Raw genomic sequence first — 19,124 nt, forward strand, 5'->3', positions numbered from 1 at the left:
AGTCGACTATTAGGGGCAGCCATATACATATACACACGCTTACATACACATATATGTTAAAGCAACCTATTAAATTAATACAATCCGCTTTGTACTTTTAAAACACAATGGTTGTATGCTATGTTTTTTGCCATTGCATTTTTTATCTTTTATCATTAAAATTACATTTATTTTTTTACAGTGCATTTTCTCTCACTCTTAACAAGTCATAGTTAGCATAAAGGATATCTAGCGTTCTCAAGGTGACAGACTGCACTTATTAAACATGTTGATTTCTTTACCACCCCAGGATGGAAAGGGGGCTAAATTACCAGCTATCAAATCTCGACATGCAGCCGAGTGTCAATCCTGACTGTGATCTGCTGTAATTATGCTGTCAAAAATCTGCGCTGAAATATCCCCCTGCTCTTCTTGGGAACGAACACACACGGACGACCATCAAACATTTGAGCATTGCCAAATTCATGCTGACAGTTATCACCTGTCATCAAAGCTCGTGTGCACTGCAGGGCTTTCAGCAGCAGGCCTGGAATGACTCATCACACCGGCTACTGGACTTGGATAAGCGGCAGTCTTAAAACCACAAATAAAATCAGAAGAATGTGACCCAGAATGACTAGCGCTCCGGAGGTGTGTGTGAGAGCGCCTGTAAAGGGCGTGTGGGTGGAAGGGAGGGAATATCTGAGTGTGTGTTCCAGTGCCTGAAGGGGTCAGGCAGGACCACTTGCTAAACATGCTTTTGCCCCGTTATAATCTCCACTATAAATTTTCATCAGGACGGGAGTTGGACGTCTGCCAGCCTGCTGCGGGGGCTCAGAGTCTGAGAGGCCGTTTCAGCTTGTTATCCAGTCACATTTCTCCCGAGCACCCACTGTGTACTGCACACACACAATATACACAAGCTCACGCAGCCCGGTGTCGCTGTTAACTTAAAAAAATACGACTACAAATTGAATAAACCTGCTTTCGCTGTCTGAACTTAGCAAATGACACACAAGTCATTCAGTTTTAGAAAAGCTCAGTTGACTACTATCAGCCAAATGTCAAACTTCTTATTAAGAATGTTAACAGAATTCTAATAGTCTTTCACAGTTAATCATAAATAATTCCAAGTGTATAAAATGTATTTATTTGTTTATTTTAAACATGATTATTGCATTACATGACAGATTAATTATTTTATATTTATTTATAATATAAAAATAGTATAAAATATTTATAAACAACAATAAAGCAACATAAACATACAAATATAAACAAAGCATTAATGCATTAAAATAAAACAAAATAAAATAGATAAAAAAATGGTTGATGTCATCAAATCCTCTTACTTGGTAAAATAAGTAACACTTTAGTATAGGGACCAATTCTCACAATTAACTAGTTGCTTATTAGCATGCCTATTATTAACATATTGGCTGTTTATTAGTACTTCTAAAGCACATATTCTGCATGACCATATTCCACATCCCTAATCCTACCAATACCTAAACTTAACAAGTACCTTGTTAATAGCGAGAATTGGACCTTAAAATAAAGTGTGTCCGTAAAATAAGATAAATCTCTCCTATATTTTATTATTTAATATTCTGATTCACTTTGAAGTATGTAACATTACAGAAGTAAAATGCTTTGTAAATGCTATTACATGTTGATGTCATTGCTTAATGCACAAAAATAAAAATAATTAGGCCTAAATTTTGGGAATTATAGCAAGTTTATTCACAGGTTTAGGTTGTTTAATTTCCAATCCACCAATGCAAACTAAGCATAACCAAACCAATTAATGCATTAATGCCTCCTGCTGTTATTTGGGATGAAGCTGATGTGCTCACAAAGCATAGGAGCTAAAGATAACAGGATACAATCAAAAATGTAGCATATTACACTGAGGACTTGGTGATAAATGAACCAGAAAGTACTCACTGTTGAGTCTGCTGACAGGAATGGAGTCTGTCCTGTCATGGAGCCACTCAGGAGGGTGCGGACGGATGCTGGCCTGGGATGCAGCGTAGGCCACTGGGTCATTGCTCACCCAGGCAGTTAAATAAATGTGAAAGGCATTTGGGTTGATGATTCCATCGGCGCTCACCAAACGCTGTCTAGTTAGCTGGTGATGAAAAGAAAATGTAAATTAGAAACTGCTCAAACAACACGGTTTGTTTACTAATATTAAGTTCTTAAATAAGTACACCAATGTATGTACTATATAAGCGAGTATTGTGGATGCCCACCAGCGCTGCAGTGATGTCTAAACGCTTCACTTCTCGCCTAGCGCTTAGCTAGCTACCTCCTGTGAAGGCAAAGTCATCACGGCATCACACTCAATGCCATACATGCTTCTCGAGAAAATAAATCTACAGTCTCCCAGTCAGGAGTTGGGGGTCAGTGTGTAGTAGTGTGGGTGTGGGGGTGTGTGTGTGTGTGTGGGGGCGGGGGGTGGTAGAAATGAGAGCGAGTGAGAGAAATATTGCTTGAGTTAGTGTAACAATAAAAAAATTGGCCGGAGTCCCTGAGCACGTCTGTGTGCAGTTAACCTTGCTGTTAACACTGGAGGAAATGCCACCCAGCAAATGGAGGAGAGCTATAAAAATAACACAACATCTGTACAAATGTTGCAAACACTTGCTTCTCCTGACCCCTATAGATACCCACAATGCTCGGCGCCACAGACGGCTCCTGCCGTGAAGGCAAAACAGGGTTTTTGATAGTACAATGACTTAAAATCCCACTCAACATTTGAAAAAAATTGTTTAAAAGAAAAAAAAATATCCTGAGATGCTAAACTATACTGATTTTAATTGAAAATAAATAATTAAATAAATAGGTGAGGGGGGAAAATTATTTAACTCTATGGTTTCAATGTAATACTGAAAAAACAAGATGAGAAAATCATGGGATGTTAAACTACTGATTTTCAATAAAAAAATAAATAAAAAATGATTAGGTACGGACTAAAAAATAAGAATTTTATCTGCACTGTTTAAAAAAAAAAAACCGGATGATAAAAAATTCTGAGGTGTTAAGGTATTTAATTTCAATTGATTAATATAAATTAAAAATACATACAATTATTAGATTAATTATAGGAAAATATCCTGAGACACTGAACTGTATTAGTTTTTAATTTAATAAGAAAATGAAAGCAAGATAAAGAATAAATAAGAAGAATTGAACTCTTCTCATTTTCTATGTAATATATTTCAATAATAATAAATAATAATTTTATTATCAGATGAGGGAAAAATGAAAGTCCTTAAGGAATAACAGTATGACTTTTATGGTGACCAGAATGAGAGAGTCAGCTTGTGATTCCCGCCTCTGTATCCACTGAAAGGGGACATGGCAGCAGTTCCAAGAGAAGGGAATAAGCGAGAGAGGCGGGAGAGAAAAAGATCTGGATTGCATTAAGCAGCAGGATGCGCAACAACTGTATGTCTTCAAGCTGTCACGGGAAGAACACAGTGCGAAGCTGGCGGCCTCCTGGCCCACTGCCGCCCCTCTTCCCTCACAGGCAGAGGAAATGACATCACGGGGCCGCACACCAACAAAGATCGGCTGGCTTTTCTTTCCCATTCAACTGGCAATGGTTCAGCACAATAATGACCACTTGAAAACAACAAAAATGCAAATCATTTCTGGCCTTGTGTGTGCATTGCCAATTACCCGACAAGACGACACACTCTCACACACACACACACACACACTCGCAGCCGTCTGCTCCACTTATCCCCACCATTCAGCCCCTCTGGCATGTGGTATGCTTTGTATTTTTCATATTTTTGCTCTCCTCTTGCCTGACATTTCATGCTGGGTAGCAACTGGAAACTGTTAATGTGTTAACCTGTTATATTTTTTGCCGGTGTGACTGTGTGTGTGTGTGTGCGCGCAGGGGTTTCTTCTTGACAAGGCCCCTCTGAAGGAGTCCTGAAAAGGTTGCATAGGCCGAGCTTTAGGCCTGCAGCAAGAAAGTGGAACAAATGGTTTAGATGAAGACTTAATTGCTTTTTCAGAGGCAAGTTGCAGCCCCATCGAGAGCTTTAAATTCCTGTGTTTGGTAAAGCAATCAGAGGCAGAAAGAGAGAGAGAGAGAATGTGGACAGACATAGACGAACATTCAAAAGCCAGGTGTGGTTCCTAAGCGTGGTTATAAACCCAGACACTGATGCTAAACGCATATCTACCCAAGCACCCCTTTGTCATCATAGATTCACATAAACATGCTGTTCATGTCAACCAGGGAGAAGCAGAAAAGCCAGGCTAATTTAATGTGTTAATATATTTAGAAAAAGAGGGATAGGGATGGCAGTTGTTTAATTGTACCTTCATATTAATATTAATATTGCATCGTATAATAATAATCAAATTAATATAACATCGATAATAATAAATATTGATGGAATAATATTACACAATAATAATTAAGTAATTATTATTATCATCATCTCAAATTTAATAATATATTTAAAATGACATTAATTAAAAAAATATATAAATATTAATAAATATAAATGAACTATCACACAATAATAATTAATATTATTATTATCAACAATTTCATAATACATATAAAAAAGACATTAATTAAAAAATATATCAATCTTATATTAAACAAAAATTATAAATATTATATGTAATATTACTAAGTAAAAATAAGTAGGATATATAGTGGTCATGGAAAACACAAAAATAAAATAAAATAGTGTGGATACAGGTGAGATTTTTTCTATACAATTTACGGAGACTCGCTCAATCTCCTTTCACTGAGAATCATGGGATTAAATCCATGAAAACTGGGCTTTCATTGAATTATACCTGATCCTCCTCAAGTGAGGTGGACTCAAGTCTATTTAGTTTCTTACCAGGTTCATGTTGACTGGCTTGTCTCTGCGGCCGGTCTGCACCAGGAGTTTGTAGGCCAGGACTCCATCATCAGAGCCATTCCTGTAGTTCCCCTGAATGATCCTACCAGCCTGCCAGTCCTTATCGAATGCCTCCTGCAGACCTGCCGGGATACACACATTATTTTGAGTACCTTGTTCAAAAGGTTATACATAAACCATGTTAACCTTTCCTCTCAGTCATCCCTCAACTCTATCTCTCTCTCTCCCCCCTCTCTCCTCAACACCAGTGGTCCGTTTCTGGGGCACATTGCTTTCTCTCTCCCTTGCTTCACTGTCTGTGACCAATTTGTCGAGCCATTTCAAACCACAATATTAAAGACAGCTCTCTCCACCCTCTCTGGAACAGCCTCTACTAAAGCCTATACACACATACATACACAAAGTGAACGCACACATAGAGATGTTGCCCCTGCACCGAAAAAGGAAAACGTGTGGTCCAATGAGAGTGCTGAAAAGATTAAACAAAAGAAAGTCATTGGAAAACGCCAATGATGTTTGAGGTTCTGTTTGGCCGACAAAGCAAGTCTGTACATGCCACCCAAACTCCGTCTGGACAGAAGCCGTTTGGAGACAGGTATGCCTTTCTAAAGAGAGAAAGTGGGCAAAACAAGGTTTGCTTTTGAATATGGCCCGCCCGGGATTAGATACAGCATTCCGAAAGAAGCCACTGTAGAAGAGGCCACAAGGAAAAAGATGTTGCAGGGACATGCCCTATATCTCCCAATCTACTTGTTTTTTTTCACTCTCACCTCAACTGCATTTTTTTGTCCCCACACTGTTTCTTACCCCCCCCCCCCATTTTCACTCTCTGGTTTTAATCTCTCCATTTAAATCTCACTCTCGGATCATAATCCTTTTTAAAACATTGAATGTGTTACAGATTTGGAGGATTGATGTTTGTGAGAAACAGATGATCTGACGTTGGTAAAATTTATGTAAATCTCATCTCCAATGAAGCGAGGCACTGTCTGGAAATCAATAGAGTCTGTAAAAATGAAGCATTTTGCAAAACTCAAATGTTTTTGGACAAAGTTTAATTGTAAATTGGCAAATGAAATGTTGGGATTTTTTCCATGTTTTTGAAGAAAGTCACTTATTGAACTTTTTTATGATTTATTTAAATTTATTTACAGTAAAACCATAATGTAATGAAATATTATAATTTACAGTAACTGTTTAAATACAATTTAATATATTTTAAAATGTAATTTACTCCTGTGATGGCAAAGCTAGATTTTTAGTTTTCATAAATCATTCTACAATGCTGACTTGATGCTATTTCTTCTAATTATCAATGTTAAAAAAACAACTGTGCTGTTTAATATTTTTGTGGAAACCACGATCCATTTCTTTCAGGATTGTTTGAAAGTTCAAAAGAACATCCTTTATTTGTAATATAAATGTCTGAGCAGTCACTTTTGGACAATTTAATGCATCGTTGCTTAATAAAAACATTTTCAAAAACATTTATGTATAAAACAAACAAAAGAAAAGCATATGTTTATGTTGGTCCCTTTCTTGCAAGTCAGGTGATCCCTTCCTGTCTAAACAGACAGTTATTGGTCAGAATTAGCTATAATCAATATGACCAGACAGTTTAGTTAAAGGAATAATTCACCCCAAAATGAAAATTCTGTCATTAATTACTCAGGTAAATCATTCCAAACCCGCAAGACCTTTGTTCTTCTTCAGAACACAAATTAAGATATTTTTGATGAAATCTGACAGCTTTCTGACTCTCAATAGACAGCAACGCAACTGACATGTTCAAGGCCCAGAAAGGTTGTAAGGACATTGTTAAAATAGTCCATGTGACATCAGTGGTTCAACCTTAATTTTATGAAGCTATGACAATAAAAATCTTAATTTATGTTCCAAAGATGAACGAAGGTCTTACGGGTTTGGAACGACATGAGGGTGAGTAATTAATGACAGAAAATTCATTTAATTTTTAAAGGTTTGGGTTTGACCTCCACTAATAGTCTCTTACGCAAGACAAAATCGATTACACATCTGAGTGTATTACCTTGCAGCCAGTCTCTGAAGTAATGCAGCCACATGTGTGGGAGCTGGCCGTTCTCCTCCCGCAGGACGTACTTCACAGTGCCGAAGTGTTGGTGCAGCTCATAGAGCTGAGGCTGAATCTGTGCGTAGTCAGCCTTCTGGGTCACCACGTACATGTTATAGAAGGAAAAGTAGCGGAACTGGGCACGAATGAAGTCGTATTCGCCTGTCTCTCGTGGCACAATGTCAGTCAGCTCTAAACCGTCCCGGACACGGGTGGTGCCATACAGACTGACCCCGAGCAGTGCCAAGAAGAGAAAAATCACCACCACCTGATAGGAAATACATACAAAAAGTCAGATATGAGTCAGGGTTTGGCTACATCTGAAACTACTGCTGTTTTAGTGTCTTATGACGAAGTTCTGCCCTGTTTGAGGTGTTTGTGGTTTTCAGAAGGCCTTGACTCACAAAATAACACTTATACAACACAAGATACACTGTTGCTCATTCAACGCCAGGATATTAGCTCATCGCTGGCATCCGTAATCCCACTTCCAATAGGACAATGTGCACAACATTTTATCCTCACCTTTGTTGTCGGCTGCAGCAGAAACGGTGCATAATGCTTCTCAGCGAACGATGCAAACGTCCATCGTGAACACGGCGGCTCCAGACATCGTAAATTCGACTCCCCAAATTGAGATAGCAAGTCTCGTGTGGAGCTCGCACCGTCGGGACTCTGGGAGGATGCTGTATCAGAAGCCGGTCCTGGCCCTGCACCGCTGCTGTTGTTGCGGTTGTTGTTGTGGTTGGGATTGGGATTAGGATTGGGGGCGTAGGGTTGAACGGAGATGTGAGAATGGGGCTCGGCTGTGGTGTAGTAGGCCTGTGTTCTGGGGTCGTACTCTGTGCGCAGCTGTACGGTGGACTGCATGGTGATTTGGGTGTGCTGGGCGAAGCTGTGGCTGCTGTAGGAGGGCGGAGGGCTGTAGCGGCTGGATTCAGCAGAGGAGTCAGCGTACGCCGCCTGCGGCTCCAACTGGATCACCCGGTTAGCGCAAGGACTAAAGGAAAGCAAGAGAAAAACAAAGAGCATTTGAGCAACACAAAAGCACCATGTAATAGTCGATTATGTGTGGAATTTCCTGCAATATCGATTTATATCACAACAACGGGAAATGATACAGAAGAGCTGGGAAAAAGTTGTATAGACTAGGCATGTATAAACTAATGTTTACTATAAAAGATGTTTCAAAAAGTAGGGATCTTAAGAATCGTTTCTTGTAAGATGCTTCGATTAGGACAAATTTTAAGCATCATATGTATCCTTAAGAGACAATCCAACCCCATAATGCATGTGACACAGTCAGTTGTGTGGCGTCCCAATTCACCTACTTACACTATACACAAAAAAGTACTTTTTATGTGAAAAAAGTAGATACGTTTAAGTGCTAAAGAAGATATACTATCATGTCATAATTGCATCTTTAACAATTAACATGCATTCTATTGTCACTAACTGGCCTGTTAATGTTTTCATATACACTGCATATTTCAGTTTATTTAATTTAGACCCCTCAAGAATTCATCCTACCATATTGGAGAGAATCGAAGAAGCACATTGATCTACAAGTTGTGGGTCATTCTAACAAAGAACTCTCCTCATGTTTTTGCATAATAAAGCATTTAAAATTTACTGGACTAATTTATCTTTATTATTAAAATTTACAATGTTGTTGCAGATGAAATGTAATTTTATCAGGTTACATACAATTCAAACCCCTTTTATCCAAATCTCACTACTTAAGCATCCACCTAGCACATCTGCCATATTTGTAGTTCCTTTTATTCGTGTTTGTAGTTTGCTAAACTGAATTCTTTGCCAACACACTATGGATAGTATTCAAATTTGGATGCAGCATTAGAAAAATAGAATACAGGATTTTGAACGAGGTAAAAGAAAGTGAATAAAAACTGATTATTTTCCCCAACATCTGTGTGTGTTCTGTATTTTTATTATTATTAGATTGTCACGCTGTTACCTTAGCAACATGCTAACAAAACTCTACTGAAATAAAATGAAAATTGAGTTTCCTGTGCGGGGCGACATTTGTGGCTTAGGGTCAATGATGGTTAGTATGCTGCCTTAGTAAATGTAGGCTGCTAACTACATTTTGTTTTGTCTCTTTTCCATGATTTTCTATATGGATAGAGAGTTAGCGAATGAGCTTGTAAACGACCTTTAGATGTGGCGACTTGTTACTCTTGAGTGCTCATGCAAATACAACCGCAATCAGCTCTCCAGTCAAGAGCAGTTGAAGCCGAGAGGCGAGTGAGTGTCAGTGACTTGAAAGCAAGTGTTTCAACCATGGTTAAAGTTAAGGCATCAGGTTTAATTTCCTGCAGGAGTTTGGGGGCATGACTAAGAAGGTAAAGTATGTGCCTATAGCCCACTTGCTTTCTCTCTCTCCTCATCAGACACCAAGAATGTTGCAGCACGCAGGAGAGGCAACGGCATGTCTTATTTGAGGGCCCGGGGCCTCAGACAGAGATAAACATCAGCACACGCACAAATGCACACAAAGTATAGATGTTAGGGCAGGTTGATGCTTAATTGTTACTGCACTCAATGCCATAACAGGCTGTTGTGTATATTATATCTGAATTAATTTGTTTGGAAATATCACAAAACCATATCACACCCTGACCTCAGATAAAAAGTGATGGATGGTTATATGGCAGTGTGAGTGTGTATGTCTGTGCTTGTTTCGCTATATAAATTTAAAAATGTCTTCAAAATTATAATAAGCCATCTTAAAACTCGCTAGTTAAAAAAGTTATTCACAGAGAACAGGTAATTGAAAATACGATCATGGTTGCTGGTGTTTTTAAAGACATTAATCATTTTCTTCAGCAAGAATGCATTAAATTGATCAAAAGTAACAGTAAAGAGATATATAATGTAAGAAAAGATTATAGAAATAAACACATGCTGTTCTTTTGATAATCAAAGAATCCTGAAAAAAAGTATGTAGGACTAACTGTCTTAAGTATGTAGGACAAAAAATGAAAAGTGTATTTAATTGTTTGTTTACTATACTTAAAGGATTATTTCACTTTTAAAAAAACTTTTGCTGATAATTTACTCACCCCCATGTCATCCAAGATGTCCATGTCTTTCTTTCTTCAGTCGAAAAGAAATTAAGGTTTTTGATGAAAACATTTCTCCATATAATAAACTTCAATGGGACCCGTACGGTTCAAGGTCAAAATGACAGTTTCAGTGCAGCTTCAAAGGGCTTTAAACGATACCAGACGATGAATAAGGGTCTTATCTAGTGAAACGATCGGTCATTTCAAAAATAAATAAAAATGTTTAAGTTTTATAAGCACAAATGCTCGCCTTGCTCTGTTCTGTGATGTCACGTAATACGCAATTCGTGACGTCACGTAATACGCAATTACGTGGAAAAGGTCACGGTTGACTTAGGCGGAAGTACCGAGTCAGTAGGCTTTTTAATATTAAAACACCCAGGATACGCACACGAAATGGGCATTTTAAATGATAAACTGACACAAAGACATTTGAATATGTGTATATGGTCCTCCTTCCGCACATTTGTAAACACTGACTCTGTACTTCCGCCTAAGTCAACCGTGACCTTTTCAACGTCATTGCGTATTACGTGACGTCACGAACGCACATCACAGAACAGAGCAAGGCGAGCATTTGTGCTTAGAAAACTTAAACTTTTTTATTTATTTTTTAAATGACCGATCATTTCGCTAGATAAGACCCTTATTCATCGTCTGGTATCGTTTAAAGCCCTTTGAAGCTGCACTGAAACTGTCATTTTGACCTTGAACCGTTTGGGCCCCATTGAAGTTCATTATATGGAGAAATGTTTTCATCAAAAACCTTAATTTCTTTTCGACTGAAGAAAGAAAGACATGGACATCTTGGATGACATGGGGGTGAGTAAATTATCAGCAAAAGTTTTTTTAAAAGTGAACTAATCCTTTAAAGCTGCAGTCCGTAACTTTTGCCTCTTTGTCGCCCTCTCTGTTTGAAAAGCTGGAATTGCAGCTTTTTGCGGAATTATCTTGCTTGCGTGGGTTGTGAGTCGACACGGCTCCAGCATGGATGAATCTAATGTTTTGAGGTGAATGTGTAACAGTCAGTCATGCACCGTGTGGATATTAACTGTACTTCGCAATCATAGCTTCTAGCCTATGTCATGGAATATATGACCCAAATAAGAATTTTCACCGTATATTGTCATTTGAACAAGTAAATAACAAGTCTGCCACGTTTGTTCTGCCCAACTGAGGAAAAAAATATTACATAAATCGCACTACCAATGGTGATTTAATCTAAAGATCGTTTAACTCATATCACATCAAACAGTGCAAATTATTATTATTGTTATACTTCATTCTCAAATGATTAATGTTAACAACATCAGCATTGCCTTACTATGAGTATAGTGTGTATTAGCGTGTAGATTTCAATTTCTGTACAGTCTAATCTAATTGTCATGCCATTTGAATTTCATATTAAGAAATCCTTTTAACCCAAAAAGCAAATTATGCTCCCTTTGAACTGGTTTTCTTTAAAATACAAATCTTGTGTAATCCCAGGCTATCTGTAATCCGAAGCATACTTAAAACTGGAATATAATTTAATTTCAATCACATGTGTTTCATAAACACATAATCATTTCTGGATCACAATCTGCCATCAAAATGATCAATTTAATTATTCTAGCTGCTGTGAGAAAAGGCTAAAAACGATGCGTCACCTGCAGGATCCTCACGTGCGATAGCCTAGTAGCAACAACTACTACTTTATGTTTACAAGCGTGACATAATGACGCAGTGCCATGCTCGAATCTCCCGCGAAAACCTACCCGTACCACTCAAATTAGAAAACATTATTATAAGCTAACCGTTGTGAATCGGGCTAAAGTAAGGCAATAGTTTTGAACACTGGCTGGTTATGTACTTGCTCAAATATTGATTTTGGATCATTTTTAAACAAAAACAATTTACGGACTGCAGTTTTAAGGGACAAAAACATCCCCCTAAGAAAATTTGAGGACTTAAAAATGGTGCGTAAATAAATTAAATGATGTTTTTCTTCTAAAAATGCAAAACATTTTATATATGTTTGAGTAGAGTTAGGCTAAGTGTGTATTAAATATAATTTGATTTTTAGAGTTGCAAAGGAGCAGAACTTTTTTTTTTTTTAAAGATTTTTTAAGATAGCAATTTTGCCTTTATAATGACAGGACAGATCAGAACTGACAGGAAGCAAAGTGGGAGAGGGAGATAGGGATCGGGGAAGTTCCTCGATTCGGGATTCCCATAGTGCAACGGCACAGTATGTTGGCGCGCTGCTCACAAGGCTATCGGTGCCAACGGGCAGAATATTTCTGGAAACTGTCCAAAAGTTTAGAAAAATTTCCCACATTTTCCAAAGATCCTGGAAAGTTTGCAAAATTTTATCAAGGTTAATGTTTGTGTGCTACCTGACAAAGCAGCAGAAAATGTCGAAGCGGCGGTCCTCTCGGCGGTACAGGTCCATGCTGAGGATGGCAGGAAAGATGAGCAGCACCATAGCGAAGTTAAACACCACAACCACTGCAGCCTGGGAGAGAAAATTAAGATGTTAAGCACATATTCACACTCACACAAAATAATCACACAGTGACACCCACACATCTGCAGAGGGTCTATGCCAAAACCACAATGATCCCAACAAATTCAATTTTCATTCATAAGAGATGAATGACAAACAAATAAAAAAAACACTCTTGCCATCCTGAAAATTTCATTTGGGCTCATTCAGTTTGGGTGAAGCCCACCTAAATTTCTAAATCACATTGCTATTGAAGTCATAATTCAATCCACACACTTCCATATGAAGAACTGGGGAAAAGACTTTCAGCTAGACGTGGGTCTCTTGTCCTTGGGAAACTGCCACTTTCTTTCAGAGCCGATATATCAAAAGTTTACTAAAAAAGACTTAACCAGGCCAAGAGCTCCTTAACAGTGTGGAAAAACAAACAAGATCTGAAAGTTTTAATCCTGACTCGTTCAGCTGAAGCTCACAGAATAACTAATGTAAGAAGAGCAACTGGATAAAGAAAAGTGACATGACAACGAAAGTCAGAAACCGAGGAAGAGAGGGAGAGGGCAGATTGAAGCATGCCTGCCCTAGTTAGGGTGCAATTTTTTATGGGTGGAGGTTGGAGTTTTGTCAGACTGCCAGACCACCCAGAGAGCAGCTCAGCCTGACACAATGAGAGAAACTCATGTATACAAAGCAACTCCAAAAAGCATTTGGACACTTCATCTATGCTTAAAAATGTGTGAATTTCACTGCATTAGACAACACAGCATCAAATCCATCAACACATGAGATGAACAGAGAGAACAGATGAGAGAATGTGCGTGAGTGATCCTACAGTGAGATTTGTTAGGCCTGACATGTGCGCTCGCTTTTATGCTGCCAAAGAATAAAAAGACTGAAAGAGAGGGAGATGCCAAAAAACAGTGCTAAATAGAGACAGAAGAACTGAAACAAAACATGATTAAAACAAAGAAATAGAGTCACCATGAAATGGTAATCCCAACCCATTTACTTCTGTAATGTTATTAGACAAAAATAAATGTTATCAAACCTAAAGACAATCGTTTTTTTCCTTTGGGAATAATGAGCACTAATAACGTAACACTACAATTTAAAAAAGATTTGTAACACAACCGTTTAAAATTTAAAAAAAAAGAGTTTTTTCAGGATTCTTCGATGAATAGCAATTTCAACAGAATTTCTTTGAAATAGAATACATATGTAACAGTATATTTACTGTCAGTTTCGATCAAATTATTGCATCCTTACTGAATTAAAGTATTAATTAATTTTTTTTTAAATCTTAATTTTCCCAAACTTTTGAACATTAGAATATATTAGTAAATTTGGTCAATTTTGACTATTTTCTTGACTTTAAAGTTGACTTTGATATTTTAGGTCAAATAAGTAGGAGGCAAAAATAAACATTTTTAGGAATTGTGAAGCATTTTCCCCAAATTAGAGAAGCTGAGCCACAAAATTTGACACAAGCTTAAGTAAATCTATCTGAACACAAACATTCAAGTGCACACATTTATACACATAATCAGAAGTAAATATTTTGACACAAACGCTGAAGTAAACGCATTTGGACACTACAGCTGAAAATAGAGACGGTTACAGCAGGAAATAACACATTTACAAAAGCAGTATCTCTTAGCTGTCCGTGTGTGCGCATGAGTTCTCAGCGGTTTTGAAGATGAGTGTTTTCAGGCACCATTGAACAGGTGCCAGTTGGAGTGCGCTGCGGTGAAAATCAGCGTGTGTCTGACAGACGTATGTGAGACATCAATCCACACATCCTAATGCTAGATCTACAGTGCTGTACGAGTGTGTGTGCGCGTTTAGACGTGTGGTCGGCAGGCTCATCCCGCACATCATTCTTCTGAGAATATGCAATCATCGAACAGACACAAACACTACACGACAGTTTACACTTGCAAATATATAAAGCAATTTTGCTTTTAGGAACAAAGGGTCCTGCAAAAGGGGAGGTTGTCTGTAGGGTTTAAGCTGAGATTTGTGTGAACGTGTTTGTTGAACAGAACAAGGCATCAGTGTGTAAATCTCCGTGCAGCTGTGCAGGTTATGTGGATGATGGCGAGGTTACTTCACCTAAAGTTCAAGGGTTAAGCAGCCCAAGTGCTGAGTCTGTGTGTGTTTCATGTGAGGGGGTGTTCAAGCGTCTAATGGAGAAAATCTTTAAGCTGATTAAGCAGGTCCAAACATAGGTATTCAGATTTCACAGACCATTTAAAGGGACAGTTCACCCAAAAATAAACTCTTGTCATAATTTATTCACCCTCATGTTCTTACTTTTTTAGTAGAAAATCTAAATGCCATTACAATCAATGGGAAACTGAGTTTTTAATCTTCAAAAAAGGATGATAAGATTCCAGCGACAAGCAAATTGGGTGTCCACATTAGACACGACACGACAGAATCAATGAAATAGCAAAGCCAATCAGAAGCGTACGTGGACGGGCTCTCTCTGGAAGCGCACTGCACTCGCAACAAAATGGATAAGTTTATAATCTAATTCATAAATATTAAACCTTTTTAACATCATTAAATGTACATACTGAGTGACTGATACCATCTTTGTTATGGAATACACTTTTGCATTGTTTTAATGCTTACATCTTTGCTTTAATTTATTTTCAAAAGCTGAGGTAAACTATCTGTTGTTGCTTTCATTTGGCTATAAGGTCACACAATATGATATTCAAACTCACATTAGACACGTTTAACTTCGAATAAAGCACATAATCACCTGAGATCTACTTTCATTTAGTCTGTATGTTTCTGTTCCAGCCACGACATCGAAGAAATAGAAACCGTTTCTAAAATAGAAATTTTGCATGTCTTCATCGCAGCTAGTTAGGATAAAAACCCAGATTAACACGGAAAGGTACCTTTTATCGCATGACGCGGTGTAAGTGTCGCAAAAGTGGTCTATGTGACTCAGTGTTTTATTTTCTAAGGTCTTCTGCAGCCTTGCAATAGATTTGTGTGAGCACAGACAAAAATGAAAGTCATTATTGCCTAAAAATCTCCATTTATCTCCATTCATGAGTAGTGAAACTTGAACAAATCATTCACATCATTTATTTGATTCATTGAAAATTTATGAAGCGTGAAGGCTCCAGTCCACAGTCTTCACAACATCGTCCCACAGAAGAAAAAGTCAGATTTGTCACAACATGAGGGTGAGTAAATGATGACAGAACTTTCACTTGACTGTCCCTTTAACGTGGTTCAAGCCAGGAACAGGTTGTGGGCAGATCTCTTGCTTAGCCTCTTTCCAATGTCACTTCCACAGCCTTGCGGTCATAAATAAACCACAGATGTGTGGAGCAACAACCCGTATGACCCACTCCCACTCCCAGATTGAGTTACATGCCCACAATCTGCACACTTAGGAGGCCATACCACTAATCACACACCGTAGGGGGGGTTATGGGCCATGCCAGCTCGCTCAACCTGTCACACGCTCGGTTTGATGAATGAAATCAATAAAAGTCATGTGAAGAAATCTGGAGTCAATGAAGGTATGGAACACGCACACAGAACAAAGAAAGAGCTGGTACGGACATGGGAAATTTGGGCAAATGTCCATTAGTAATACAAACAAACACAACTGCTACAGACAAGCAATCTGAAATGCATTCCTATTCAAGAATAAGAAAAAAAAGCAAACAAACCTGTAAAGAGAAAGCTCGGAGTGCTGGGATTGGAATAAGGGCGGCCATGAAAAATGCTGTCACGTTACTGATGGAAGTCAAAGCTACACTAGCCCCAGTCCTCTTCAGACATTCACCAGTGCGGTCCTGAGGAAGACAGACAAAAAGAAAAGTTATGTCATCAAAGTCATCAAACTAACAGCAAGCATATTATTCTTACCCCTAGAATCAATTAGTCAAGGTGTCTTGCAACAAACACGGTTGCATATTAGCTTTTCAAGTCTATTTTCCACCTGTTCTTGGACCCTGAAAACTAAACTGACTGTTTTTGCTTTTGTCCTGCTGTGGATTAGACCACTGTACATAAATGATTCTGTTATGATTGGCTAACCCATTCACATGTGAAACGAGTTGCAATGTTCACTTCTATGGATGGGTTTCTTTGTGATTACTGTACTGGAAAGCTCATTAAAATTATTAATTTATTTCCTTTTTTATGTTCAGTCAGTGTATACCTATTCAAAACTGTAATATAATGCAAACTTTTATTCACATTTCTTTTTCATCTGAATGTGGTGCTTTGAACAGTTATATTCTCAGCGCAATCAAACTCATTTTTTGGAGCACAAAAACAATCGAGGAACTGTGAAATGATGATAAACAATGATTCATTCATAATAAATAAATACATATAAATTAAGTTTATTTTGTTATTAAATTATCATACGTTCTTTAATTTATAAAAAATTTAAATAAAGCATTTATTTTCACTCTTAGGCATAGATTATTTTGCTCAATAATGACACAGACTTTAGCAGAACAGAAATTTAGTCTGACAATAATGATTCACTGCCAGACTCATTATGACTTTAGTGAAAGTGTAACTTGCATTTAAGCTTGCTGATATTTTCATTGAAGGAAGCTGATAATCATACAACCTGCCATGACAACTTAATGAGCTCAACTTCTGAAGAAAAGCTTTCCTTTCTCGTCCCACTATTATGCAGATTTTTAGAGAGAGAAAAAAAAAAAAAAGAGATTCATTTCCCTCCCTTCTCCTTATCCCTCCCTCACACAGAAATATTTTTCATCAAAGGCAGGACATATCCTTTTAAACAAAGCAGCCCGGGGTGCAGAAACACGATTGGCTCACTGTCTTGTTAGGATAAACTCTCTCTCCTCGTTTCAAAGCCATTCATGGTGCGAGGCGCATGAGAAACAGTTCCAAACCCCACCTCCGTACACACGGAGGTAGAGATGAGAAGGAAAGAAAGAGGGAAAGTTTTTTCTGGTATCTGAGGACGTGCAGGACCACACACGGTGCGTTATAAGACAGGAGGGCTCTGTGCTCTCTCTCTCTATCTCTCTCCTCCTAGAGGGGAATTGTTTACTTTCCACACAAAAGTGTTGCTGCATGCTGTGCAATCTCACATAAACACAAGCAAATACATGCTTGAATTCAGCCGTCTGCATGAGAGTCATCTAAATCACCTCGCATACACGACCACACGTAAACGCACGCGAAAGCTAAACAAAGATACCCTTGACAGATGTATCAACGGAAATGAATACACAATCTACTAAAAACCCCCAGATCATATACACATAAGATTACTGTCATCCAGTCGAGTCTCGCAAGTAAAACAACTCAAATGCCTGTGCTAGAAAAGGTTTTACAGAAACTGATTAAAGATTAACACCTGGCAGTACCACGGTAAAGTGATGATATCAGTTGGTAATACCACATTACTTTGATATACTAGAAAGGCCAAAAGTATGGATAAAAGAAAGAAGTATAAAATACCAATTAATGAACAAAAGACTCTAATGGGCTGATCTTTTAATAAATACACTGTTCAGAAATACTCTGGAGTTAACGGTTTGAACAAGTAAGACAGATCCTTTAATGAATGAAATGAGTATGTCTCCAGTAATCATTACTTTTAGTAATTTTCATCTTCAAACAAAGGGAAGTATTTAACACTTAAGGTTTGTGAAATGTTTGACTGATTTTTCATGTCATTTTGAAGCTAAAAAGATGCGCAAAATCTATTTTATATACACACACACACTTATTGTTATTTTTACTTTATATATATATATATATATATATATATATATATATATATATATATATATTATTTATAATATATATATAATATACATTTATTATATTATTATTATAATTAGAAAGCATTCTAATTTGTATAGAAGATAAAAATGATTGAAGATAAACCTGTCTTATCCTATTTGTAACTAAGACTGAAGATACATTTTTCTCACACAGACACAGACACACATATATATATATATTAGATTATAAAATTTCATAATATAAGCATACCATGTTATTTATTTGTTACTTGGGACACACTACCTTGTTACTAAAGTGTGTCATAGAAAACAATGGTACTAACATGGTTCCATATCTAAAATCAAAAAATAACATTGGTAGTACTATGGTACAATTTTTCATCTGTGTTGTTTAGGAGAAATACAGTGGCCCTCAGCAGATTAAAGTATGCTAGTGTTTTTGAAGTTACATCACAGGCTGGGGCAGGTACACACACATTCCTTTATGTAAGTGATAACATGAGGGTACACATTGATATCCCCCTTCCTCCTGATAACATGCTAGCTCCTTCATTCTGAACGGACTGCCTTGTCTCGACACTATCTTTGGATGTGTAGTCACTTTTCCGCATCTGATGGTTTGTAGTGGGAGAAAACTGTTGTTTTTTACTTAGTGTTCCCTGCTTTTCAGGATGTTTGGGATGAGATAACACACCTCAAATGGAATCCTCTTGTTCTGGCCGGTCTCGCTGAAAGCGTGAGCCAGGAGAAAGACATCATCCACCCCTACGCCAAGGGCCAGGAATGGCAACACCTTTAAACACA

The 19,124-nt window shown here is 37.7% G+C and overlaps 1 protein-coding gene across 1 annotated transcript in view; it reads right to left on the minus strand.

Moving 5' to 3' along the window:
* The window catches only part of ptch1 (patched 1), a 62,599-nt gene that overhangs the window by 17,739 nt on the left and 25,736 nt on the right, over nucleotides 1-19,124 (minus strand). The window contains exons 11-17 of the mRNA XM_079381854.1: nucleotides 19,015-19,113; nucleotides 16,248-16,373; nucleotides 12,440-12,558; nucleotides 7,498-7,972; nucleotides 6,931-7,240; nucleotides 4,863-5,005; nucleotides 1,927-2,110 (exon numbers count right to left, since the gene is read on the minus strand). Of these exons, the coding sequence (XP_079237980.1) occupies nucleotides 1,927-2,110; nucleotides 4,863-5,005; nucleotides 6,931-7,240; nucleotides 7,498-7,972; nucleotides 12,440-12,558; nucleotides 16,248-16,373; nucleotides 19,015-19,113 (1,456 nt within the window). The remainder of the gene's footprint in view (nucleotides 1-1,926; nucleotides 2,111-4,862; nucleotides 5,006-6,930; nucleotides 7,241-7,497; nucleotides 7,973-12,439; nucleotides 12,559-16,247; nucleotides 16,374-19,014; nucleotides 19,114-19,124) is intronic.

The sequence above is a fragment of the Barbus barbus genome (assembly GCF_936440315.1).
Source record: "Barbus barbus genome assembly, chromosome: 28".
Classification (NCBI taxonomy): Eukaryota; Metazoa; Chordata; class Actinopteri; order Cypriniformes; family Cyprinidae; genus Barbus; species Barbus barbus.